The following is a 26,075-nucleotide window of genomic DNA, read 5'->3' on the forward strand; positions in this document are numbered from 1 at the left end:
CACATTTAAAAACATTTCCCCACAAATCTTCCCTTCAGTCTGAACTCTGTTGAGCCATGCCTGGATAATGTGCCTTGCCATGGATCTGCTGCCAGCAAGAGCCTGATCCTGCACAAAGAGCTTCCTTCAAATCCCAGTGGACTTTTGATGAACAATGGATGCAGGATTGGGTCTGGAGGGAATGCAAACTATCAGAAAATTATTCCCATCCATTATTTTGATCCTTCCATTTTAAAATTGAAAATGCAACACAAAAATAACGCTGTGTTTGCAGCCAGTTCTTCTGATTGCAGGGCATTGTGGAAGCATGTCGGGGTTTGCTTTCTTCTTTTTTCCCTCCTGTTAGCAGACAGAATAGGTGAAGAGGTTGAGCTGCAGATCTCATTTCTCCTGTTTTGCTGCTTGTGAAGTCTGCCAACAGAATCCACCTTGACAAAGTCAAGGACTCTGCGTTTAATGTTGAACTGAGTGAATAAATTATGCATGAAATTGTGTCGGAGTCTCTAGTGTGCTCTAGAATTGCTCCTTTTGATATGAAAGGTTAATTCAGAAAGGAGTCCAAAATAGCTGGAAATTGTGGGGATAAGTGGATAGTATTCACTGTTGTGAGCTGTTATTACTAGAAATTGCATTCCCTCTCTGGCTTCCCTAGAGATTTCACTTTGCTGGTGAATATAAACTGTACTCAATAGAATAGCATTTAGGAGTAACAAGAGTGTATGTCCACACACAGTAAAATATTCTAATGGTGTTTTTAAAAGGAAACTGTACTTTTTTCATGTATTCTGTGCACCCCAAGGATGGATTGCTATTACATTTAGGTCAAGAACAAGGCACAGGAAAGGTAATAAGTTTTGAGTACATCTTTATTACAAATATGCTGACTGTATGATCCATATCAAAGGAACTGGGCAGTCATTTTTTTTCTGATTGAGATTGTATGTGCCTTATGAGAGTGTTGTCTCTGATCAGGACTCCAATCAGGTTTGCTCTGAGTGTTGGTAAAAGATTCATTCATGTTTATATTTGGGATGTCCTCTCCCTGATTTTTTTGCTGTTTCCATCAGCTTCTGTGCCTTTTGTCATGGTCACTTTTGGTACATCTCCTCAATGGAAAGCAGTGCTACACTTTTTTTTTTTTTTTTTTTTTTTTAATCTGAAAGGAAGTTAATGACTCACTGTAAGCAAAAGCATTAATTTTAGCCAAGTTTGTTCTGAATTAAAACTCTTATTGCCATCTGTTACCATCTACGATGACTCTGTAGCAAGGAGCAGGGATTGCACTGTAAACACTCAGGAAATTAGTTTCAGCAGGATATTTTGCAGGCAGATTATTTCCTTCTGGATCTCAGCTTTCCTCACAGTTGGAGGCATTTGGGCTCTGCCTCCCCAAGCAAAGGACAATGACATCTCCAGAGTGCTGTGAGGTCCCAGGCAGGGCCCAGTCTGTGCTGGGAGGGCCAGGGTGGTCAACCCCTCATTTTAAACCCCCTCAACCATACTGGACAGCATGGAGGTGTCCCCTCCACCACTGTGCCCATCTTTCCAGTGCTTGGCTCTGCAGTTAGAGCAGATTTTTATTTTCTGGCTGTTTTTGTTCAGCAGTGGGTGCTGGCAGTGAGGAAACCCTCTCCAGTGTGTGCCCTGGCCATGGTGACCACCTGCCTGGGTGACCTGTGTTTTGCTAGCCAAGGAGCTCCAGGAAAAAGAGCACTTTCCTCTCCCTGTGGCTCTTATCCTGCTGTTTAGAGCCTGCTCTCGAGGTAAGGCTGGTTCAAGGAACTTTGTGGATTCCTCTTATAGCCCTGGAGCTGTTTCTAGGCAAATATGGAAAACCCAGCAGCAATTATGAAGCTGTGGAAACAAGAAGCTGAAATGATGGCAGGTCCCAGGACAAACTCAGGTTATCCCTTCAGTGTGTCAGGCACTGGGTATCTGGATGCCCAGGTGACATTTCTGGCTGGCCACTCAGGACTCAGTGAAGTGGCAGAAGAGAAATGCCTTAGGAGCCATGGCCTGGCACACCCAGGCAGTGCCAGGACCAGCCTGGTGTGCACTGGTTGCACATCCAACCCAGGCACCTCCTGGCATGGATGCTGTGATGCTAAAAGGTGGTTTCTCTGTATCAGAAGACAGATAAGAAAGAGATAAGCTGTCAGTGGGTAGGCATTACAGAAAGAGGGCTGAAATGAGAAGTCCAGCTAATACCCACAGAGCTGCACAATCCCATATGGACCTAATGAAGTCAGTGCATAAAAGTGAGATTCTTTTTCATTAGGGAGCCATCCCACAGAGCAGGAGTAACATATGTTCAGCCATGGCCACATCTGTTTCTGAATGTCTGTCCCCCACCTCCTCCACCCAGGAAGGTTACGAGTCAGAATGTAGTGATAAGTCATGATAATTACTTGAATTTGGCTTTGGCTCTTCTTCCTGAGGAATGAGACCTCTGATCTCTCTTCATGATGGGCTCCTGCACCCATCTTTCATCTTCTGACCCTTCCTGAAGTATCTACATTGGACAGACTGACTGAGGTGCAACCTGACATAAGATACTCTTCCACAGTAGCGAAAATGTCCCTGCTGCTTTCCACCCATGTGGCTCAAGGGGGAACCAGGGCAAGATTTTCCTGTTGGTCATGGGATGAAAAGATGAGTCCTAGAAATCCAGATGTCCCAGTTCCTGCTACATTTATAATAAACCAGCATATATTTGGCCTTAAGGTCTTCTTTCATTATAGTGTAATGTATCCTAAATGTGGGCTCGTGAATGCTTTCAGCAGAGTTTCTGTGCTGTCAAGCATCCACAGATAAATGTGACTATCCAGGCTTAATTCCCTCACCACTAACAAGCTCACAATGACACCAGTTTGCAACAGAGGAGTTCAGAGCACAACAGAGGAGTTCAGTATCTCTTTCCTTGATTTCCTTGTTTAATCCACACACTCCTGTCTCTGAAAGGCTCCTGAAATCCTCTTTGGGAGCCATTAACCTTACTTACTCCCAGACCAAACTAGTTTTTCACATTCTGTTGCCTTTGTGGATGCTTTTTGCTGGTACATCCCAAGGGATGGCTCATCACTCGTTGTGCACGATGTCTCTAAACACAAAAGGGAAATGAGGATGCAAGAAGCACCATTAGAAGTCGTGGTAGAGACAGTGAGTTCTGGAAAACAGAAATGTTTTTCTCTTTTCCCTTGAAATGCAAAGACTTGAAAGCATTTCTGCTCGCCGAGATAGGTGGATGAGCTGTTGTTTCATTGCAACACACACAGATGCAGTTAAATAGTCCCAGATGGAATCTGAAATATTCCATAGCAGCCTCTTGGGCAGCGAGTGCATTAACTGCCACAGGAGAAGGCTGTAAAGGCTCCCATCTGGTCATCCATCAACACTTTTATACATTATCATCAGCAGCCTGCTTGGAGGGAAGGTGTGCCACATTTCTGAAAATCCAATTAGATGATAGCAGCCAGTTCTCTTTTATCCTCTCTGTTGCTGAGCCATCCAAAGCATTTTTTTAGATTAAAGAAACATCATTTTCCTTCACAGGGGCTGTGCTGCTTTATCTCTATCATGACCTGTTCTTTCATGTGCTTTATAATTCCATATTAATTGGGATTTCAACCATTTTCCTGCTACTGAAGTGGGACACACTAGTTTGCAATTCCCAGGTCTGCCTTATGCCTCTTTTTTCCCCCAGACTGATATAATTGCCACTCTTCAATTTGTTGATAGTTGCTCTTTTGAGAAGAGAGAACTTCTTGCAGCACCTCAGTGTCAGGGTTTGATGTCAGTCTTACCCTGATGGATCAATTTACTTTGACTCAAGGTTTGCAGGTGTTTCTGCTGTGACTCTCAACACCATAAGCTGGGACGAGCCATCCTCTTTTATATCCTGATTTTCCTTGAGAAATCTGGAGATTCGTTGCTAAAGAATTGTTTGCAAAGCATGGAAAACTCACAAGATCTCCAGAAGCATTTCTAGCAATGTTACCTTAAAAGAACAAGTTTCTGTCTGGTTTGGTGTTTATATAAACAACAAATTAATGGCAACATGTTAAACTTTCAGGTAAATAATTAGTGTTTTCTCCAATATAATTTTTTCCCAGGCATTGCATGCTGAGGATGAGCACTTTGATATAGTCTTTATTGATGCTGATCAAAGGAATGCTGTTCAGTACTACAGCTTTGTCATGGATAACCACTTGCTGAGCATGGATGCAGTGATCTGTGTAGAGAATACACTCATGAAAGGACAAGCCTACCTGGAGAATGTATCAGATGAAAATGTACTAGCTGTCAGAAAATTAAATTCAGTGATTAATTCAGATCCTCGTGTTGAGCAGGTTAGTGCAATGCCATTGGTTAAGGTGCCTGCAGTGCTGTATCTATGGATTTTGCAAAGTACTCTTTAAAATGCTTCTTTTGTTGGTGCCATTATCCAAAGGACCTAAAATGAACTCAGATTTTATTATAATTCACCTCACTTGAGCTGTAGGTATGAGTTTCTATATTCAGGAGTGGTCCTGCTCTATCTACATCTTATAGTGTGTTAAAGGCAAGATAAAAGGAGAGCACTTAGGAGTAAATAATCAGCTCTACAGCACAACTAAAGAATCACCACTCTGCTTTAAAGGCTCTGGGGGCTGTAGGGCATCACCAACACAACAGGAGTCAGCAAAGAGAATAAAAAGAAGAAGTAATAGGATGCACAGAAAATATGTTGTTATTTTAGAAACTGGAGAGACAAGATTGCATTTTTATTCCCTGGCATTTGTGTAAGCAATGAGTTTGGAAGAGGGATGGGAGGAAATACAAATGCCTGAAATATTTGTGTTGGCCTCAGCTAAGGAACAGGAGTAGGGGAAAAACTACTGTGGCCTGAGGACAATCCTTCATATCAGTGGAATTTGGGTGACAGAAAGCCAGGTACCAAGCAGATGAGAATTGTTTTATATTTGCAGGTGATTTTGCCTGTGCAGAGTGGACTGAGCCTCATTCGGAGGAGCCCTGTGCCTCCAGATGCGGTGATTGAATCCAAGGTGGGTATTTTATCTCTGTGAGCATTTCTGGGAAAATTTTGACTCTGCCAAGGACAAAATAATTTTCAGGAGTTTGGTGGCAAGAACCCAAACATGTGGTCCCATGATCATGGGTTTAGCAGCTTAGAGCTTGGCACCTTTAAGCATCACCAGTCCAGGTTGCACTAAAGCTGATAAATGCTGATTCCTTGCAAAGTCTTTCAGATCAGCTGGTCCTGTGATGAATCTCTGGAGCCACTCGTGTGCTGCTCACCAGGTGTCAGTGCCTGGTGCTCTCCCATCCTTCCCATCCAGAGGAGTGTGGGAAGATGGAGCTGAGGACCAGCTGAAAAGAACCAGGACGATATTTCTGAAATAATTCATTTTTTTGCTCAAAGGCAGCACAGAATCCCTCCTGTGATCTCTGAGCTGGATATTTTCATGGCCCTACATTTTGCTTTTCCTAAGGAAAAAATGGTACTTTTATCTTTCTCTGTTTTATGTAGTGGGCATCATCCAGTTGTAATGAAATTCCCATCTGGACTCATAATGACCTACCTCAGTAAACCCAGACCCAAACATCCTGGTTGTTTTGCAGTTCCTGAGCACTCCCAAAGCTACACCCACTGGTAATTCCTGTAATTCCTGGCATTTCAAACTCAATATTTTAAACATCTTGTATTTTGCATTTTGATTCCAGTTGGGGGGAAATGATGTATGGCAGCTGATCAGATGACAGCTTGGTTTAAGTTATTGGCTGATATCTTTATTTGTGCACCAGCCTTGTGAAGATATTTTGATTGCACTCAACTTGACCCAAATCCTGCTTTTGGAACCTTGTTCTTCGCCTCTTAGCTGAGCCTGAGGGAAACATTGGGCCCTGGGGATGAAATAAGTGGAAGACTTAATCAGTCAACTTCTAAGACTTTGTACCCAAGCCAGGCTAGGAAATGCCATATCCTACTCTCCTGAAAGTGGAATGGTTGTAGCATCTCCCCAGTGCACAGCCCTTCTGCTCCATTGTCTGGCACCTTAGTGCTCTGTTTGATCGTCATATCTGTATGGATAAGGGGACTTTTTGGCTTGGATTAATGATACTTTTTGTATTAATTAATGGGCCAAGAAGACATGGATCCCTATTGTAATTGTAGAACCTAGTGGGAAGAAATTACGATTTGTGACTCCAGTTCAGAAGACTGAATGATTTATTTATCATAACTATACTATAATACATTAATATACTATTTAAAAGAGATACTAAAACCACATAATCACTTTTTCAAACTATCATATCTAACCCTAGCTCACAACTCATGATCCTCTCTGAGAGCCCAGCCCCAGGTGGGTTGGATTGGCCATCAGCTCAAACAATCCTCACCAGAATCCAATCAAGCACTCACCCCAGGTAAACAATTCTCCAAACACATTCCACATGGGAATAACAAGGAGCAGAAATAGAAATTGTCTATGAGCTTGTCTATGAAAAGGTCCTGAGAGAGAGAAGACTGCGCCTGCCGCAGATCCCTGCTCATGCTCCCACCTCATTCTCACCAGCAGAGTCCTTCAGAGCGTTCAGCGAGCTCTGCCCCTCACTGTGCAGGGTTTGTGCTCTGTTGCAGACAGAAGTGCTGAAGGATGATGTCTTCTGGGGCTGCAACCAGCGCCGCATCCTGGAGCGGCTGCGTTTGGACGGCAGCGTCGCCTACGTCACGGGAGCAGGGCAGGGAATTGGCAGAGCCTTTGCCCACGCCCTGGGAGAAGCTGGGGCTAAAGTGGCTGTGGTGGATCTGGTCCTTGCCAAGGCACAAGCGGTGGCGTGTGAGCTCAGCCTCAAAGGTAAGCACTGAGCGTGGTGGGCACTGCAATGGGTGGCTTTGCTTCACACCACTCTGTAGAGCAATCCCCTCCCATCTAGTCCTGCTGGGGAAGTGGTTAGAGTAGAGGATTTTCAAGCCATGGGCACAAAGCTTCTCCTGCCCTGTCAGTGCTGTGCCAGCACTCACTGATAGCACACCATGTGCGAGAGTTATTTATCAATATAAACTCTTCTAGAGAGGCAAAGTGATCCAAACAACATTCCTGGCTAAAAGTGTCCAAAGTGGTGAGCCCTGGCTGACAGGAACAGAGAGAAAGGTCACCTTGTACAATCTGTGTGGCCAGCACTGAGCAGAGATGGTGCTGCTCAAAGTAAATCATGCAGGCTTCACTATGAGTGAACGAAAGATACAGCCTGTGGGACTCAGATTCAGTCAAAGAAAGAAACTAAGAGTTCCTAGCCAGGCAGACACCTGGGAAAAAACTAGAAAGAATGTAAATAATTCTTTATCTCTCTTGTTTTTCACATTGTTTATAGTTAAGTTCTATCACTGTGCATCAAGCACTCTGCACCAATGCTTTGAGTTGTTTTCACTTCAGAACCAATAGATTTAGTCCTTGCAGAGCTCTGTATAAAAGAGCAATATATTTTAAATAAATCAAAATTTTGAATATTACAGCCTTCTAAGTCAGAATCTATTCATTCCCGTCCTGCTTCAACAGCAACAACAGCCCACAAACTACCCCATCTTCCAGACCTTATATCTGCACCATGAGCCAAAACACCAAAACAGGGTAGTTGTATTGTCAGTCTGAACCTCTCACTGTGCCTTTTAAATTGAGGATAAGTAATTTTTAAGCTCTCTTTCAAACATGTGTGCAAGGTCAGATATGGGAAGAAAATACTAATAGGCATAATAAGTAAAATCCCAAATAAGAGGTAAAATCCTCTACAAGCCACTCCTGTTTTAGCAGTAAAAACAGAAAAATGTAACATAAAATTGAATTTCCCCCTAGAGCTGTGCTAAACTTCAATTGTAAAGGGGAAAAAAGAAAACTGGAAATATAATTTTAATAAAAGAAAGGAAGTATTACTCATTTTATAAATTCTTCTGTGAGATTGCACCTGAGCCTTCTTCGAAGTTCAGTACTTTTTTGTCTCTAAAGATGGACAATTACACAGGAAATTTTCACATGCCCACCTGGATAAAGTCACCAAGTATTTGTTTCCCCTCTGATTTCTGCAAGGGATTTGGCCATTAGAAACCATATTCTCCAGCAAAACCAGCCCCTGCAGATGCATTTATATCACCCAGTCTCAGGAAGAGACAAGGATTGGTGTCATTCTGGTTTGGACATTGTTCTGAGGCTCCCCAGAGAACATTTAAAACAAAACATCCCTGTCTGCACAACTCCAGCTCTGCTAAGCAGGAGGCTCTTCACACGGAGTGTCAGTGCAATGGTTAAAGCTCTGATCCCTATAATGACCTAGAAGAAAGTGTCCAGTTCCAATTACAAATTCTAGAGTCATCCAGTCCCTCCTTCCCTGAAGCTTTTCACTCACTTATGCACTGGAGCCATATGGTTTTGGCACAAAGTAGCTGTGCCCTACACCTTAACTCTCCTTTTGGACATTTTTTTCCCTGTGAGATCCTGCATATCAAGCAGAGCTATTCGGATAGAAATGGGCTACTTGATAGAGCCATGAGACTTTGGATGGCAACAGCCTATTGGAAAAGGAACTTAACTCATCTCCAGGGCATTTTCAGTAGGAGTTTGATCATCTACCCTTCAATGGCTGCCCTATATCTCTGCTCCTTCAGCAGTGGGCTGCCAGCCTGGAGGAGGTGGGGGGGTTGTTCCAAAATGCAGTCGGAGAGGTCATGAGGCATAGCAAATATTATTGCAGTCTAAAGCAGAGAAAATCTCACTTCTCACTCTTTACACATCTTTATCCTTTGAGGTCAAATATTATCTATCAATTTGACCAGTGCAGCTGGTCAGGGCACATCTCTTCCATCTCATGATGGGTTTTGAGGTTTTGAATTTATTGTCGTTCCCTGTTGGAACAACCCCCAAACTTTGTAAAGCTTTTGTGAAAAGGAATTATATCCAAATGCCCGTTTTTGGGAAGGATCTGAAAAGGTCAGGTTTTCAATCTTTTTTTCTCTCCAGAGGTAACTAGAGATTCTAGCCTGGACCTCAGAAGCTTTCCCTTGAAAACTTTTTGTTGAAATCAATGTTTCCATGAAACATTTTGGCTTCAAAGAAGTATCATGCTCTGTTGGAAATAAATTTTGACAAAAAGGTTCAGCTAGCTTTACTCTCAAAATATTCACATGAGTAAATTGAAGCAATCATAACATTAATACGTATTTTTCCTGCTGTAATAAGGACAAAGGGGCTGTGATTTTTTTTCTCCTCTATGGCTGTAGATCTCTAACTCAAAGTTGGAAGCTCAGTGCCCCAAGTCATTCCCATACTGATACTTTTTCAAAACATTTTGCTTAGCTTGCTTAGAGCTGCTCTGCTTCTTATCAAGGAGCCCTTTCCTGCCTTTTGGGATGGTGCCATCATTTCATGATGAGTTTTAAACATCAGAATGCCTGTGATGTCAGTTTTAGCTTTGTTAGACAGCTCGGGTGTATGTCCCTTGGCTGCAGGGCTCTTTGTTTTTAGATCCTGTGTGAATACCTTTTTCAACAGTTACTAATGGATCCTGACTGAAGAACCAAAAATGATGAAACATTACCAAAAAGTCCTAAGGGTTACCTTCCACTACACACACCTCTGTCTTCAGGGGGAAACACTGCCTGTACCCTAAGGGAAGAATTAGTCTGATGGGATTTTTAAAATGTGCATTTTCACTGTAAACTATGCAAATGCCTTGTGCAATGTCACTCCTGATCTTCTTGTCTATATGCAACATGTTACTTCCATTTACACTGAGAGACCAGAGATGAAGCCCGTGGCAGGGGGACGTGTGTGTGTCCCTGCAGAAGGACACCTCAGCATATCCAGCACAGTGATTGTCTCCAGCACAGAGCCCCTGGGCTCCTCTCCTGCCCCTCTCATGACAAGCCTGCCTCCACAAGCCCCACAAAGCTGAGCTGAGTGCTGTGGAGATGCACTGGCCCCACTGCACCCAGCAGCATCATCCTGTGCTGAGTGTCTCGTCTCTGTCTGTGTCTGTAGATTTGAAGCTATTTCCCCATCGTTTGTTTTATTTATTATTTTTAACTGGTCGTTTGAGGGGACAGTGGAGAGACAGAAAGTGGTTTCCTCCCCCCTCTCAGAGTGCAGGAGTATCAGATGAATTGATTAAGGTGGAGTGTGGGGCTCTGGTTTGAAGTGAGCATGGTTTCACTGCTTCTTCACTAGACACTCACATGTGGCACCTTTTGTCTCATTTTTATAAACCGACCTATAAGATGAAGCTCTAAATGGGGTGAGAGTTGGAGGGCAGGTGAAGAGTCTTTCTGTTACCATTAGTAACACACTTGCACCCATTTTATCTGTAAATGGAAAAAGAAAGATTGCAGTAACTCCCTGTGCATTGCAAGTCTTGATAACAATTAGGGGCCGTCTGGCTATTCTTATTCTTTCAGCATATTTAGCATAAAACCTGCCATAAAATGAGAGGTCTTGTTTTGTGGCTGAGCATGCATCCATTTTGTAGTTGTCTGTATTTTTTCTCTGCATGGAAATCAAGAGAATGGTGTCATCACTGAAAGGGACAGGAGCTCCCATGTCCTAGCACCTCAGAGTGGCATCACCTTGGTTTGTGCACTCTGACAGGCTCCTGGAGGCACTGGAGATGAGTTTTTCCATGCAAAAACCTCTTTCCTGCCATTTTCTTCACACACACCACTGGGCAATTCCTGCTTTGCCTTGCTTTCCTGGAAGCCTCCATCTCTGCTTAATTTTGGGAGAGTCTCCTCCTGGAATAGGCTGATCCCTTCTTTTGAATGTTTTATCAGAATGATCTAAAAGAGGTACCAGTGTGAAACAAATTTGTCATTTATACAGAAGAAAAATATCTTGCTTTAATAGCTGCAACTTCTTACCCAGATTGCTGATCATGGTCCAACCCCACTCGCTGCCTCCCTCTTCCCTTAACTAAAACCCATTTCACCACAGCCTTTACTGGTGTAGCTTTTTTTGGCTTTGAGGCTGGGTATAATCCCAGTGGCTGGGTATAATCCCAGTGGCATCAGGTGCCTCAGCAGGCTTCTTATGCTGTCTAACTATAAGGTTATTTAAAGCTGATTTTTATAATAAATTAAATGAAGTTATTTACGGATCAGCCCCGGCACGAAAGTCAATGGCTGGATTATTTTAGGAAAAAAATGCAAAAATTCTTCATGTTTCAAATTTGGTAAATCACTGCCAGACATTTGCATTATTCTGGCAGTGTGATTTGCAATAAACAAGTCACTATGACTGCCATACCTGTGCACCTGCAGGTCTTCCCACTGCTTTGGTTCTGTCTGAGGCTCCCATCTCCCTGCACGCTGTAGTTCACCCAGAGATGAGGATGGGATGAATTAATTTGATTTCTGTAGCATCTTGTGGGGGGGAACCTGGCGGAAGAAAAGCATGTGCAGCTGGGGAAGCTGCAGTTGAGGCTTTGGACAGAAGATGGTGCCGCGTTCCAAGCTTCGCCCTGCTGCTGCTCCCACACCTGGGCTCCAGGCTGGTCCCCAGCCCGCAAACCTCGCAGCGCTCTGCGACTTCATCATGCTCCTGCAGAAACAAACACGCCTTCTGCTGCTATTTGTGGAGCAATGAATTAAGGGGGAATGCATATATACACACACATAGGTATAAAATATAGCTATATATAAAATATCTCTATATACGGATTAAAAAACAATCATAAAATAGAATTTTTTTTTCTCCCCCCCGCCCGTGAATTCCCTTGCTGATTCTATCACTCTTATTTCAATGCAGGCATTAAAAGCCTTGCCCTGGCAGCAGATGTAAGCAAGCCTGAGGATGTGCAAAGGATGGTGGATGCAATCGTGGCTCGCTGGGGCACAGTCCACATCGCATGCAACAATGCAGGAATCAATCTGAACTCTGCAAGTGAAGAGACTTCCCTGGAGGAATGGGACAAAACTTTTAATGTTAATTTACGAGGATTGTTTTTGTGCTGCCAAGTAAGTGTGAAATACTGCACTGGTTAGTTTTGCAAATATTAACATTCTAAGTGCTTATTTTATCTCAGGTATAATAGCACTTTATTAATAATTATCACAATAAAATTGTTCCTCGTTTTTGTGGAGTTTGGGGGAGTTTTGCTTTCTATTAATTACAGATTTTGGTTAATACATTCAAAAGCAGCTGGTACTTGCTGGCTACCCAATCCCAGGCATTAAAGAATGGCCAAAAGTTTTTTGAAGGGTGGTTATTTAAAGGGTCCAGAAAGCTTGGAGGGGGGAATTCCCAACATTCATGATTTTTTTAAAAAAATATTGCCAACAGTGGAGAGGTGTGAAACGGCAGTGGGATTTTTTGCCTGCATCAGCCATTTTTATACCAAGTTTTTATATCAGGTACTTAAAAAAAATGTGTTAGCACATCAACTCTTCTGAAAAGACTAATTTATTACCATGTCATTATTAGCACAATCACAGAAAGGGTCACTGGTCTTTCCTTTAATTTCTGTCACAGGCTGCAGGCCGCATTATGCTGAATCAAGGATATGGGAAGATAATTAACACAGCATCTATGGCAAGTTTAATAGGTGAGTGATGAGAGCTAACAGTTGTGCTTCAGAATCCATATTTTAATTACTACCGATGCTATTTGAATCAATTAAACCTGTATTGGGAAGGAGTAAATCACTGACATTTCGTATTAGAGGAAATGTACTACAAAATTTTTATTGATATCATTTTTCAACATTTATCTGTCCTCGATGTTTTAGAGCACTTATTACTTTTTATAGAAAAGGCGGAGTCACCTCCTCTGCCTCTGGTGCAGATTCCACAGGAGAGGTGCTGTTCCCTCCATGCTGTTCCAGGCAAACTCCTTGGCATGTGGGAAGCTGAGCCCACAAGAAGCTTACAAGCCACCCAAAGGATTTTTTGCCAATATTTGCCCTGGTACCCGTGGGTTTTATAACATTCTCATTGCCAACAGGTGCCTGCACCAACGCTGCTGAATCAGCAGTGTCATCAAAAGGACCAATAAACCATTGCAACATATGGAATGAAATCCCTACTGCTGAGCTAATCTGGAAGGCTGCTGAGCTGAAGCCCATGTAACAAAAATTGATCAATTACACAAATTAAGCATAGCCCTTTAGGAATTTATTTTATTGGTCTGGACATCTGTTGCAGTATTGTCCAAATCCAAAAATCAAATGGTGCCTTGGGTTGCCAAGTTAGGCAAGAAAATCTAGTAGCTATAAAAGTACAACTGAAAACCCCTGTATTAATATCATGTCCATCTGCTGAATGTTACATAAATATGCAGTCTTTTTTATTTTCCTTTGGAATAATGTTTATTTTTACTGTGCCCAGTTTGACATTCAATGTCATTCTACTCAGTTTATTGCACAGTAACTTTAAATGGTTTTTCAAAAATCCATTTATAATGTTGTTGTTAATATTTTTTCAAGTGCCTTTACCAGCTGTTTTACTTATGCTTAAACACAGGCACCATCCCTTCATACCAACTTTGTAAACTTACAAAAACTCCCCAAGAAAAGTAGTTCTGAAAAGATTGTGAGGTTTTAAATTTCAAGTACCTCAGGCTTTCCTGCTCTGCTCTGAGCAGTCGGGCTCTGGTCTGTGCTTGGGCTGTCACCATCCACATCATTGTCACAAAGCAAGATTTCCTGGGATGTAGTCCATCCTGGAGAAAGTTAGGAAGCTCTGGGAATTGGCACAAACTGGGGATCTGCTGGTTTGGCACACAGCTCCCAGCCTTGCTGCAGCCCAGCAGTGGTCTGCTCTGCTTAAGGAGAGGCTTTTTCCAACTCTTCCATCGGGGCTTGGCACAGCTCTGCTGAGCTGGGTGGTGATGCCATTCCAACAAAGCATCTCCATCCCAGCCCCAGCTTGGAGCTGCACCCCCAGACTTCACCTGGGGATCACATCTGAGGGCAGTACTGCTCCTGGAACAGCAACATTGGAAAGCAGCCCTGAGAGCAACCTGGAAGGGTCATCCCGAGATGCATTTAAATGTCAGTGAAAGTTAATGCATGTTAGGCCAGAAGTTAAGAGATGGAGAGATGTGTTTACCTTCTGAACCTGTTTGAATCTTGGCATTGAGAAAATCGAGTAGTTATGAAACTACGACTGAAAACCACGATGTTCATATCATGTCCATCTGCTGAATGTTAAATAAATATGTTGGTTGGTTGGTTATTTAAGTACGTTGGCCAACTGGCATAGTATGAAATGTTTCTAGAAATAGTTAGGGGATATTTTTTTTGTTGTTGTTGTAGGTTGAGTCCTTCCTCAGAGATACAGGAAAATGAGGAGACACTTAGCAGGATAGGGAGGTTTTTGTTTGTGATTTTTCCAGATACACTGCTCAGAATCAGCTTTAATTAATTGAAGATAAGCTGCATACATTTTGCATATGTGCATTTTGATTCTGGTGTTCCAATGGAATTATTCCAGGCATGTGCTCCAGCAGCGGCAGCTCGGCCCTTCATTCAGGTGTAACTCAGAGCTGTAATTTTTACAGTGAATATCTTCAGTGGGAAGTGCTCTGCTCTGCTCTGTGTGCACCTCTCATTAATATTGTGTGGCTGCTTCAGGGTCAGGCTGGAAGCCTGATACACCAAACAATGGGGTGACAGCAGTGTCAGGTTGTTGTGGTATAACCCCACAGTCCTTTCCTCTCTCCCTCCAAGGATGGGAGAGAGAATCTAGGAAAAAAAGGTGGAACTTGTGGGTTGAGATAAAGACAGTTTATTAGGACAGAAAAGGAGAGGAAAATAATAATAAGGAAAAAAGAACATAAAAACCAAGTGGTGCACAGTGCAGTTTTTCACTCCCACTGACCAATGCTTAATGTACCCAGCCAACTCACCCCAGTTTTGTTTTTCAGCACAATGTCATGTGGTTTGAAATACCCCTTTGGCCAGTTAAGAGTCAGATGTCCTGGTTGTGTCCCCTCCCAGGTTCTTTTTCCTCCAGCCTCCTCGCTAGCAGGGCAGCAGGAGGCCCTGGAAAGTTCTTGATTTAGAGTAAGACCCACTCAGCAACAGCAAAACCATCAGTGTGTTAACATTATTCCCGTCCTAAATCCAAAACACAGTGCTGTAACAGTTACTAGGAAAAAGAACCCCAGCCAAAGTCAGAACAAAGGTGTTTAAAACATAACACAGCTAATGTTTGCAGAATTTTTATCTGCTTTCTCCTATTGTCTGTCTTCTCACTTCCCAGAAGCCCTAGCAATGCAGATTTTTTGATTACACTGTTGGAGGCATAGCTTAATTCACAAACCCCATTTTGTATGAGTTTGAAGGGTTACAGATTTGCTCTTCTCTCTGTAAGAGAGAGAAGGTAAGGTAAGAGGAGGTGGCATGGGGTGCTCAGTGCAGAAATCCCATCCAACACCAGAGATTCACAGCATCTGTTGGCTTCTCCTTGAGTTCTTCCAATTGAGAGGGGCTGAGTGTCTCAGCAGGGGAAAATTTCATGCTCCTAGTTACCTTCTTCATATATTCTTATAAAGACAAAAGTCCATGGAAGGACTTTTGATAGCTGTGTCTCATCACCCAAGTCAGAAGCTGATTCTCATGGCTTGCAGCAACTTGCTCTCACCCACATGCACTGTTAGGTGCAGAGCCAGTGCCAGAACTCCTCTCCTCTTAGCAAATGATCACCAAAATGATTTATCACAGCCAGACATGTTTGGAAAGTTTAGCAAAGAACTGCTTTTGGGAGGTTACAAGGTTAACTACCGAAGTTGTATGTAACTTGGAGCTGATGCATGGCAATTAATCAAGAAATTACGTTCCCCATCTCTCTGAGAGCCCCCACAGCGAGCTGCGTCAGGGGGCAACAGGCACACACTGAGGGCAAAGAAGTTCTGCTGGTCAAAATGCAAATTATTTCTTATTGAACAAAAAAGGGTGCAGAATAAATGCTGGCAGAGGAGGGCCATGGCATGAAATGCTCTTTTTAGCAAGGAAAAAACCTCTGAATTCTGAGCAAACTTGCAGCATATGCAGAAAAACACCCCTCTAATTGTTGCTCCCATCATGTGTGTGATTTAAATGTAATAACAAACATCTCTGTTCAAGGCAAAGGTCCTTGTTCACATGCTCACTACTTTGCAGCAGGGCTTTTTTGGTTCTTTTAGAGTTTGGGTAACTCAGTTATCACCTTCTTTCCACCCTTTACATTGAGATATTCAAACCCAAGACTTTTAAGTCAATAAAATCAGTAGTGGGTGTGTTGGGATGCCATGGTTGGGAGTGATATAGAACTGATGCATCAGCTTAATTTATTGAGACCAGTTTAATGCCAGCTACCAGTGCTGCTTATGTGCCTTCATCAAAGTGCTGGGAGTTGGGGTTTGGCTGCTGAACCTTGTGCAAACCCAGTGATTCCCTTTCTTCCAGGGTTCAGCGTTATCCAGCCCAACAGGCTGGAATTGCCTGTCTTTGTGACTACTGATATTTGCCCTGATTTCTCCCCCTCTCCCTCCATCAGAGTCAGCAGCTCAGTGAAGCTCTGTGCTGATACTGAGCTAATTATGGATGGATGCTTTGCACTGGATTTGTTTAATGAAGTCCTAATGGCAGCCAGAAAAGTCCAAGGAGAGATACTGTGTGGGTGTGAATCCCAACACCTGGACTGACTTGGATTGACTCCCGTGGGCTTAAGGCACTTTACACCCACTGGGGATTTGTCCTTAAGTAGCTTTCACTGAGCTGGAGAGGGGCAGAGCCACCCGAGCACACGGCACTAACAAGCTTGAACGTTGTAATTAGCAAGCTGATCATTTTCTGTCTTTGACTGACATGTGACATCTCTGAAACATTTTCAAAAGCTTCAGATTTTGAAAGTGGTGGGTGTTCTGAATTTTTGGGATGCACCTGTGTTCACATCCACACAAACATTAGTTAGATGATAATATGTGTTTGCCTCAGACTATGGATAATTTAAAAATTAGGGAGAATAATTTGTTCCAAGAAGCTATATATAATATGTTATATAAAATCTTTTATGCACTTATATCATATTCTATCATATAATGTCATATCAAACAATTTGCTGTCATATTCAGCTATCACGTATTATCTACCACATATAATAAATAATATTAATATATTATATAACACAGAATGCATATATTAGACATTATATTATTAATTATATAATATTTTAGAATTATATGGTAATATATTTTATTAGTATTACAGTGTACAAGTATAGAAACATGCATATGTATATAATATATGAATGTGCATATGTGTACATGATTATTTATCTTTGTTCAGAGCAGCCAAGTATTGCATATATATGTTTAACACATTAGTTTTGTCTCATCACCCAAGGTTTTGTCTTTGCCCAAATAGGGGATCTTTTATATGTCTTTATTTTTATTTTCACCATTGTTTTCCAGTACCCCATCTGCTGAGACAAAATTGTTAGATGGCAAAATACATATTTAGGGGTTTCTGTTGTAGGTGGCTGAATTCTTGTTTCTCCCTGCCTGGTACCTGGCAAAAGGGCAAATAGCTCATCTCAATGCAGGGAGTCGTCTGTGTAGTGCCTGAGCTATTTTAATTTGGGAAGAATAAATAATTTTCTTCTTCTGAATCCCTTGTAGTCCCTCACCCACAGAAGCAGTTGGCGTACAACGCCTCCAAAGCCGGGGTCGTAAAATTAACGCAGACATTGGGAACCGAGTGGATTGACAGAGGAGTAAAAGTCAACTGCATTTCCCCGTAAGTAAAATGTAGTCCCATTTTGAAACTACAAAGGGAATGAAATGTTCTACAAAGCTCAAATGAACACTATCTCAGCAAATAAAGTTTCTAATTAGCAGGTGGATTGCATCCCTTTTTATGTTGTCTTTTCCTTAACAAAGGTTTAAATACTTAAAACCAAGCCTGCTCTGTTGCTGTGTATACTCAGGGATTTAAGGAGAGGTTTTAGCATTTGGTAATAGGTTTTCCAATAATGTGAAGGGTAGTTTTTAGCATTTCCCTTCCAGATGAAATATTTCCTTAGTCTGTCCAAGCCTTCTCTGGTTAAAGAAAGGGGTTTTGACACTTAACAGACAATTCTTCTTTTCCCTTTTTACTTGAGACAAATACATAGGCACTTTAAAAGCTACATTTTATTGCTGCTATTGAGCTATTGTTCAGCTCCAACAGGCCAGGTGTAGTTTTGTAAATATATATATATATAATTATTACAAATTACATTTTTCCTTATTCTTGGAGATTTCAAGCTCTGTGTTTTAGGGTATTTATTCACAAAGAAAAGTTTTCCTACCAGATCCACTTTGTGTCTCCCTGCTTCTCATGCCCAACCAGTCATTTTATTAAACAATTAGCAGTGCATGATAGTGCTGAGCAGAAACCCAAGTGGATAGCATTAATTGGAAGCGGTCAAATTCTGTAGACCATTGAAGTCAATCAGAGTAACTAAGAAGGGCAGGATTTTAACCCAGGAGTTAAATTGTAATAATGAAGATAATAATGTAGATCAAATTAGGGAAAACAAATTACATATTTTAATCCACAAAGTGGAGGGGGAAAAAAAAAATCACAGAGCTTAATGGCAAGTGCTTCTGTTTTTACCGCTGGTCTGCTCTCCCCTTGCTTGTGCTAGCTGTCTTCCTTATGATTATTTATTACTAATTATACCAGAGACTCCAGCCGTCACTCTACGTGATCCACAGAGTCTTTCAACAGCATCTTACTTCCTAATGGGATTTTCCCTATGCCCATGCTAGCAGACTGTAATGGTGCTCCTACAACTAGTGCTAGTGAATTCACACTGGCTTTCGGGAGCTGGGGAGATGAAGGGAATTAGGGAAGCTCAGCAGGACCTGGCAGGAGCTGTGTCTGAAAACATACGGGTAATCTGCACTAGCAGAGGTGGGATAGTTGTGCCACATTCACAGCAATTAAATGAGGAGGCTCTTGCAGGAGGAATTACCCGCTTCTTAGGGACTTACATAAATTTAAAATACAGGCACCAAATGATCAAAACTCATTGTTTTGTACAGCTTGGAAGCAAGCACTCACTTCTAAAGAAGTTATGTTTCTGGAGACAGCTGCCAGAGCATGGAGAAAAAATAGACAGCTTCTCTTTCTACTTTTCAAGGCAACACAGGATTGCATTTTGATCATCTCTACCTGTCTTAAACTCTAGCTCTGAGCTCAAAATCTTACAAAAAAAGAGCTGATGTGGTCTTTTTGCAGGAATAGCCAGGAAGGACACAGGGAGAACAAATATTTTGTTGCCTTTGAGGTCCCCTGTTGTGGACAGAGCAGTTTTCCCTAATGCAGGTGGGAACCTGGACTGAACTGCTTTGGAGAACAGCAGAACTTCCCTCACAGATCCTCCAAGCTCTGGCTGAGTCCCTCGTGATGGGATTGCCCAGGGACCTCTGGGCATGAGGAAGGAGCCTGCAGCAGTTCATGGTGCTCAGATCCCTCATCACATGAGCAAAAGCCACATCTGCTTCTGAGCAAATAACTATTCACATTTATAGTCCTGTCTGTGTGAGATGTGAACCTGCATTTCAGTGCACATTTGGACCCACCCCCAAAACTGTGGACCCCACTAGTGTCACTGTGTCTTGATGTGACTCACTGAGGACCAGGGACACCTTCAATCCACTTGATCTGAGTACCCACCACCAGCAGGAGCCTCAGTGTCATAACAGGGTGGGATTTTAAGGAGACTGAGGAGAGCAGATGTAGATATAAGGCACAATAGTACCCAAGATCAGCTCTGGATAAGTAAAATATCTGTGTCCTTAAGTACTTTACCCCTCCCAGTCATGGTTGCATTAAAACCTTATGGCACTCCCAGTGTGCCTCTGTCTGAAGCTCCAAATGCTCCAGTCTGGCCTTAAACATTATTTCACCATGCAAACCTTTTGGCCTTTTCCCCCTCTTCCTATCTGGTCACTTTTTATCAACTTAATTTCTTAATGAGTGCATAAAACTTATGCAGAGCAATGCATAAAAGTTAGCAATGCATAAAATGTTATGACAGCGTCCTTAGGATGATTTATTGCATTTATAAAATTGAACATGCAGGCTTCTCTTGCTGGCCAGGCAAACCTGACACCCAGGGAGAGAAGGTTGCTGAGATTCCCTGGATGTTTTGGCTGACTTATGCTGTTGCTATTGTGGAACCTGTGCTCAGTGCTTGCACCACCATCCAGTGCCATCACCTCATAGCCTGCTGTAGAGCTGATGCCAAAAAAAATGAAGAAGGTCCTGGAGTCTTCCTGAAATGGATGTGGGGGTTGAACTGCAGAGGGTACCTGGGTGTAGTCAGGGAACTTTACAGAGCACTGACTGGTGCCCAGCTGCCCACAGGGCTTAGTCTCTTTGTTGGTTCCAGGACATGCAAGTGTGTTGGGTGTGATGGAAGAAGAAATTCTGGAAGGTGTCTGGTTTTTGGCATGTGCAGCACTGAACACGTCATTTTTGCAGCCATTACACTGAATCAATGTATATTTTTTTGGCTAATTACTGCCTTCTTGATTAGCAAGACATGAAACGCCATTATGTGATTACCTTTGGGATGGGCAGGTGGAAGGTATTATTAATAATAAGTAATTAATAATTATTGATATTAAGGTCAACTTACAGCCAGGCCAGCAGCCCTGGGGGATGAACCATGTTCCCTCCTGATGGGCTGCAGGGATTTGGGTGTGGGCTGCTGGGCAAAGAGCCTTTGTGTGCCCTGCATTCTGCCCTGCTCCTCTGGAGGCAGCCACACCGTGCTGCACCAGGCTTGTAGCCCCAGAAAGCAGCAGGATCACTGCAGGTTTGGGGAGCACCCCATTAGGGGGAAGGAGAGGCAGAGCTGCCAGGTGAAGGAGCACCCCAGCATCACCTGAAGGCATCCCAATTAAGCAGCATTACTATCCCCATTAAGCAGCAGTCGTTGCTGGTAAGTATCTTTGGACTTAAATCTTAATTCCTTGGGAGATGTCCCAATTAAGTGGATCTTGTGATTAAACACTTCCTGATTAAGTGGAGTGTACTTAACTCATTCAAATTAATAACTCATCTGAAAGAAATCAAGTTACACACAGATGGAATCTTTTTTTACTCTCATTTGGGGATTGAGTGCACGTAACAATTCCAGTTAAGTATCTGGTAAGTGATATTTTTCCTAATGTGTCTCTCAAAGTGGAAATGTTTCAGGCAATTGTTTTTTTCTCTTCTTTTTTTTTTTTTGTGGTCTTTTTTTTCCCCCTCGTCATGTCCCAAATTGTCCTGTGTATCAATAATGAAATATTGATGCTCATATCTAACATTAAGGAACCAGCAGTTTGATATTACATTGACATGCAACAGAAAGTACTGATAGGCTCAGCACTGCATACGAGATGAGGTAGGGAATTAATGCATTGGCAGTTGTCTTTGCTGGAACTGGTTAGGAGCCAACTAAAATCTGCCTAAAAGGGTTCGACAACGTTAAATTGCCCAACTTGGCACCAAGCTTTCCCAGAAGATGTGTAGTATCAATGACATGCCTAATATTTATAGTGCCATCAGTATGTGTGTTTGCAACTTTTAAGTTTTGCGCTATATTTTTTTCCCATTTCTATAACAAAAATTTGTAGTGAAGTTTGGTTTCACATCTAAATTTTTGCTATGTGGAGTGAACCTAAAGAAAGGTCCAGCAAGAGGCACAGCACGGTGATTCGCAGACTGCAGTGATCAGACCAAAGATCATTTTTCTTAACAGATTGAAAAACGTCCTCTTTTTTAGCAAAATCTGTTGTGCTGGAGGACTGTGTGTTTTTTTCCCTAATCTGCATTCCCTTGGGGTTAAAATATATCTGTAAATGAAAAAAAGAAAAAAGAAAATCATATGGATCTTATTCTGGTCTCTGCTAGTGTAAAGCCAGAATGATGATGATGATGGTGATGGTTTTGTAAGCTCAGTGAGAGGCACGTAAGGGAAAGGAATTCAATACATTTCATGTCTGCTGCTCAAAGCACATTTCTCTCTGAAGAAAACCAGTTCTTGAGGAGTTTGGGAAAGCAAGAACGGAGACTAGGGGGCTCTGCTTAAAGGAAATAAGTAAACCATTCGCAGTCCTATCCTGGAATGTGCTTGATTTTGTTCCATTGCCAGAACTTAAGTGAGTTGCATTGCTCAGTGTTTCCGAACTGCTCTGCTCTTTATTGACAATTACAATAAAATATAAAGCCGATATTTAAATCCTGCCTGATTAGTGCAAACAGAAATGTTTGGGGGAAAATCTGAATTAGTTCCACTTCATAACAGAGTAAATAGTGGATTTCAGCCTTCATTTAAAACAAAAGGTAAATCGCATACCCAGAATCCAGTCTGTTTCAAAAAATTATTTCCTTGGAAGTCTAAATTGGGATGCCGATGAAGTTTCAGAACAAAACGGGTATTTTTATACTTTGTTCATTTCATATTTATCACTAGCTTGTTTGCTAATTTTCATTTGCAAGAGGCAATTCTTCCAGCTAACTGGCTGCCTCAATGGGCCACTGATTTCTTTGAAGTGACAGTCTGTAAATATGCATAAAAAAGAGATGCAATTAGCGTGTGTGTGGTTCAGTGCAGCCTGATTTCATTGGCAAGTTTACCCACAGTGTTGATAAGCTACATTATCTAGAAAATTGGCCGCTGAAAAACAGCACCTCTGATTGCCAGCAAAGGTTCCAGATAACAGGGTGCTGAAGAGAAATATAATTGAGGTTGAATATGTTAACCAAGGTGTCACATGCTCCTTAGAAGCGCTAATTTATCAGCATGTTGGAATTTTTATTAACATTTGGAATGCATTTCTACCACACTAATGAAGTGGAATTGGCAGTTCAGGTTTTAGTTATTGTCATTTCTGAGAAGTTAAATGTAATTTCTCGTTAGACACAGTTATGTAAATATATTTGTTCAGGGGCTGAAAAAATTATACATTTCGCAAAATACAAATATGTTGTTAAGGAGGAGTATGACAAATCAGTTGCAGTTAAAGTCATAAAAGCCAGCCAAATCTTTGCCCTGCATTGTGCTTCCTGCAGCATCATTTTTAGGTCACCTGAAAAAAACAAACTTAGCAGAGTTTTAGTAAATAGTGGAGTCATTAATGTAAAAGAGGCAAGACAAGGTAAATCAGTGTGATTTGTCAGGTGTTGATTTAAGGGGGATTACACTGGGTGTGTTGTGCTTATTTCTGCCCCTCCTTTTTTTTGTGTGGAAAGGCTCTGGTGCCCAGAAGGGTGCTGGCTTTTGTTCCCCTCGTTGTTTGACATATGGGGAGTTGGTCTGTTTTCAGTTTCTGGGCTGCACACAAGCACACTGTATGACATTAGTTGTAGAGTGATGAGAAATTGGTGGGAGGACAACAGTTCCCAAGAGCCGTGACAGACCCAATTCAAGGCACTTGCACTTCCAATGGTGTGCTTGTTTTTTGGAAAAGAAATTTAAACTGGTGATTATGGGTAACCTAAAGGCAAAGGGGTTGTGCTATTAGCTAAGATCGTGTGATTGTATGTGTACTTGAGAGGAAACCTCTGAGCTGCCCATCAGCAGCAAAAGGTGATGATAGGAAAGGAGCGCTATGGAAGTTCACACCATGACTTTCAGCAAGGGCAGAGCAGGCTGGATGTGCTCATCTCCTTTGTACCGTTACCCTGCTTTCCTTCTGAACGAACATCTCAAACACCCCTCGGTGCTGCCTTTCCTTCTGGGCAGGACTCTTTGTAAACCTTTGGTCGTTGCAGGGGCATCGTCGACACGCCGCTGATCCGCTCGCAGGAGCTGCGGCCGCTGGTGCGGCGCTGGCTGAGCGACATTCCGGCCGGGAGGCTGGCCCAGCCCACGGACCTGCAGGCTGCCGTGGTCTACCTGGCCTCCGAAGCCTCGGACTACATGACGGGCCACAACCTGGTCATCGAGGGTGGCCAGAGCCTGTGGTGAGAGACGTCTGTCACCCTGATTCTTCTTTCTAAAGCCTTCTGAGTTTACATTCTTTTGGAGAACTTTCCCACACAATTTCTGTAAACAACATTTTATTTACATTCTTTTATGGGGGTGGAGAAAATTTGATATACTAGTAATTTGTCCAATGTCTTTGGAGAGGTGGCCCATTCACCCTCCAATCCAATGTCACCTTTGAGAAAGTATAAAAGTCAAAGTCAGATATTAAACTTTTTCCTTTACCTTGCAAATAGCAGATAGATTGATTCGTGCTTTCACGTGTCCTACAGCAACAGGCATCCTGCAGTTCCCTTCTCACGGGCCTTGGAAAGTGCGTTTTAGAGCTAAGCTTAGTCCCAGCTTTGGGTTGTGTGACTACGTGGCCAGCTAATATGAAATTATTGTTTTCTTCTTTCAGGTGTTAATTTGGAGACTTGTATAATGCACAGGAAAAATAAGGCAAAAAAAAAGGGCAATCTTTCAGTTTTCCAGCATTTTAGTGCTTTTCACCGCACAGTCACATTTCTGTTAAATTAGTATTTAATGATATAAAAGTACATTTACTGCAGTGAGATTTGGCTATTATTTAAGTTTAACAGGGGGCATTTTTAAAGCAATCAATATTAGCTGGTCTGTGTAGTTTATTGTTCTTAAGCAATTTTTTTGTATTCAAGTTGTTCTAGTGACATCTGTGAGTGGTGAAAAACAGTTGGATGTAGTGTTAAAAAAAATAAATTAGTTCATTACATTTGAACCTGAATGTTGCCATTTTATATTTACTGGTGTTTAGTTTTTGACAGTGTTTTTATACAAACACCCACATAAATGCCCCTGAAAGAACAGTGCTGCACTTAATAGAGATTCATGGTTGGTAATTATAATGGCTCTAATCCAAACCTATTGAGGTAAGTAGGGACTGCTCATACACTTTAAGTTAAATGTGTGTTTAAGTGTTGATACAACTGGGTCTTTGTTTTCCATGATAGACAGAAGTAAGCAAAGGTCATCTTCCAAATAATTTCTTTTTCCTCTTGTAAAATTCTGAAGACAGCTCTTGGGTGTAAACCAAGGCCAGTTCAAGTGATATTGATACAGTTCTGTTGGCTGAAGAGCTCGTTTTGGTGATAGCATTGGGTTCATTGTTTATGGGCAGTAAAACATGGCACAATAACCCCATGGTTCTGATATTGCTCTGGATAAAGACAGACTTCCATCCTGAGTGCCCTAAAGCATAACCTAAGGAGAATTTACGGGAAGAAATTCACTTGCAAATCCTCGTGTCATTTGTTTTGCATTTGGCAGCTCTTTGTTACCATAACATAAATAATTGTGGATGGATGTCATTACTTTGATTAAGTGCTACAAGCCCATGCATTGGCTGCCCATTATTGTGGGGAATTGCTGTAATGGCTTCAGACTTGACATTCACTGCTACGTTGTAAGGTATGCGCCTCGCTGACGTACTATCATCGTTATTGTGGATAAAGTGCAAGAAGATACTTGTCTTCATTAAATTTTCTATTAGACCATTGATAATTAATACATATCTCATGTTTCATCTTGAGTAGTTTTTCTGGGGCGTACTGCTGTTAAGCGACTCAGGGCTAGAGCTTTTTGGCTTGAAATCCTTGCCTTGTGTGCATGATCTAATTTATTGACAATGCTCTGCAAACTCACAGGCTTAAGTAGAGCTTGATTTTGGATAAATCTTCAAGAAAAACAATTAAGGATTTAAACGTTTTATTATTTTTCTGGGCTCACAAAACCTTTTCTCTCCTAGCTCCCACACTTGCATCATTTTGTGTCATGCTCTGGAGGGCTCGGCGGAGTTCTCACATCCCTCTGGCTGGCTTTTCACCCAGAGGTTAATGTGCAAACATTGGTGAACTCATCAGGAGCTCTTCCAAGGGATCCTAGAGGGGCTTGTATACTATTGCTTGGACTGCTGGTGAACAGTTTGTTGCAGCTTCTACCTAAAGTGTAAAATAATGAACTTTGGTTAATTTGAAACACAAACTGCAGTTGGCACTGGAACTATGAACAGTGTTTTCACTTTCTCAGCAGAAAGACAAAAGACTGAATAGACTGCTAAGGTTGA

The 26,075-nt window shown here is 42.1% G+C and overlaps 1 protein-coding gene across 1 annotated transcript; it reads left to right on the forward strand.

Annotated features, from left to right (window-relative positions):
* Positions 1-5,573: 5,573 nt before the first annotated feature.
* Positions 5,574-24,725, forward strand: LOC110482174 (D-threitol dehydrogenase). Its single transcript, XM_031505985.2, has 6 exons — positions 5,574-5,586; positions 6,579-6,860; positions 11,793-12,001; positions 12,516-12,588; positions 17,646-17,763; positions 23,782-24,725. Exons 1-6 carry the CDS (start codon positions 5,574-5,576, stop codon positions 23,975-23,977), a joined length of 891 nt encoding a protein of 296 aa, XP_031361845.2. The 3' UTR covers positions 23,978-24,725.
* The last annotated feature ends 1,350 nt before the right edge of the window (positions 24,726-26,075 follow it).

Source organism: Lonchura striata, chromosome 12, assembly GCF_046129695.1.
Source record: "Lonchura striata isolate bLonStr1 chromosome 12, bLonStr1.mat, whole genome shotgun sequence".
Taxonomy (NCBI): domain Eukaryota; kingdom Metazoa; phylum Chordata; class Aves; order Passeriformes; family Estrildidae; genus Lonchura; species Lonchura striata.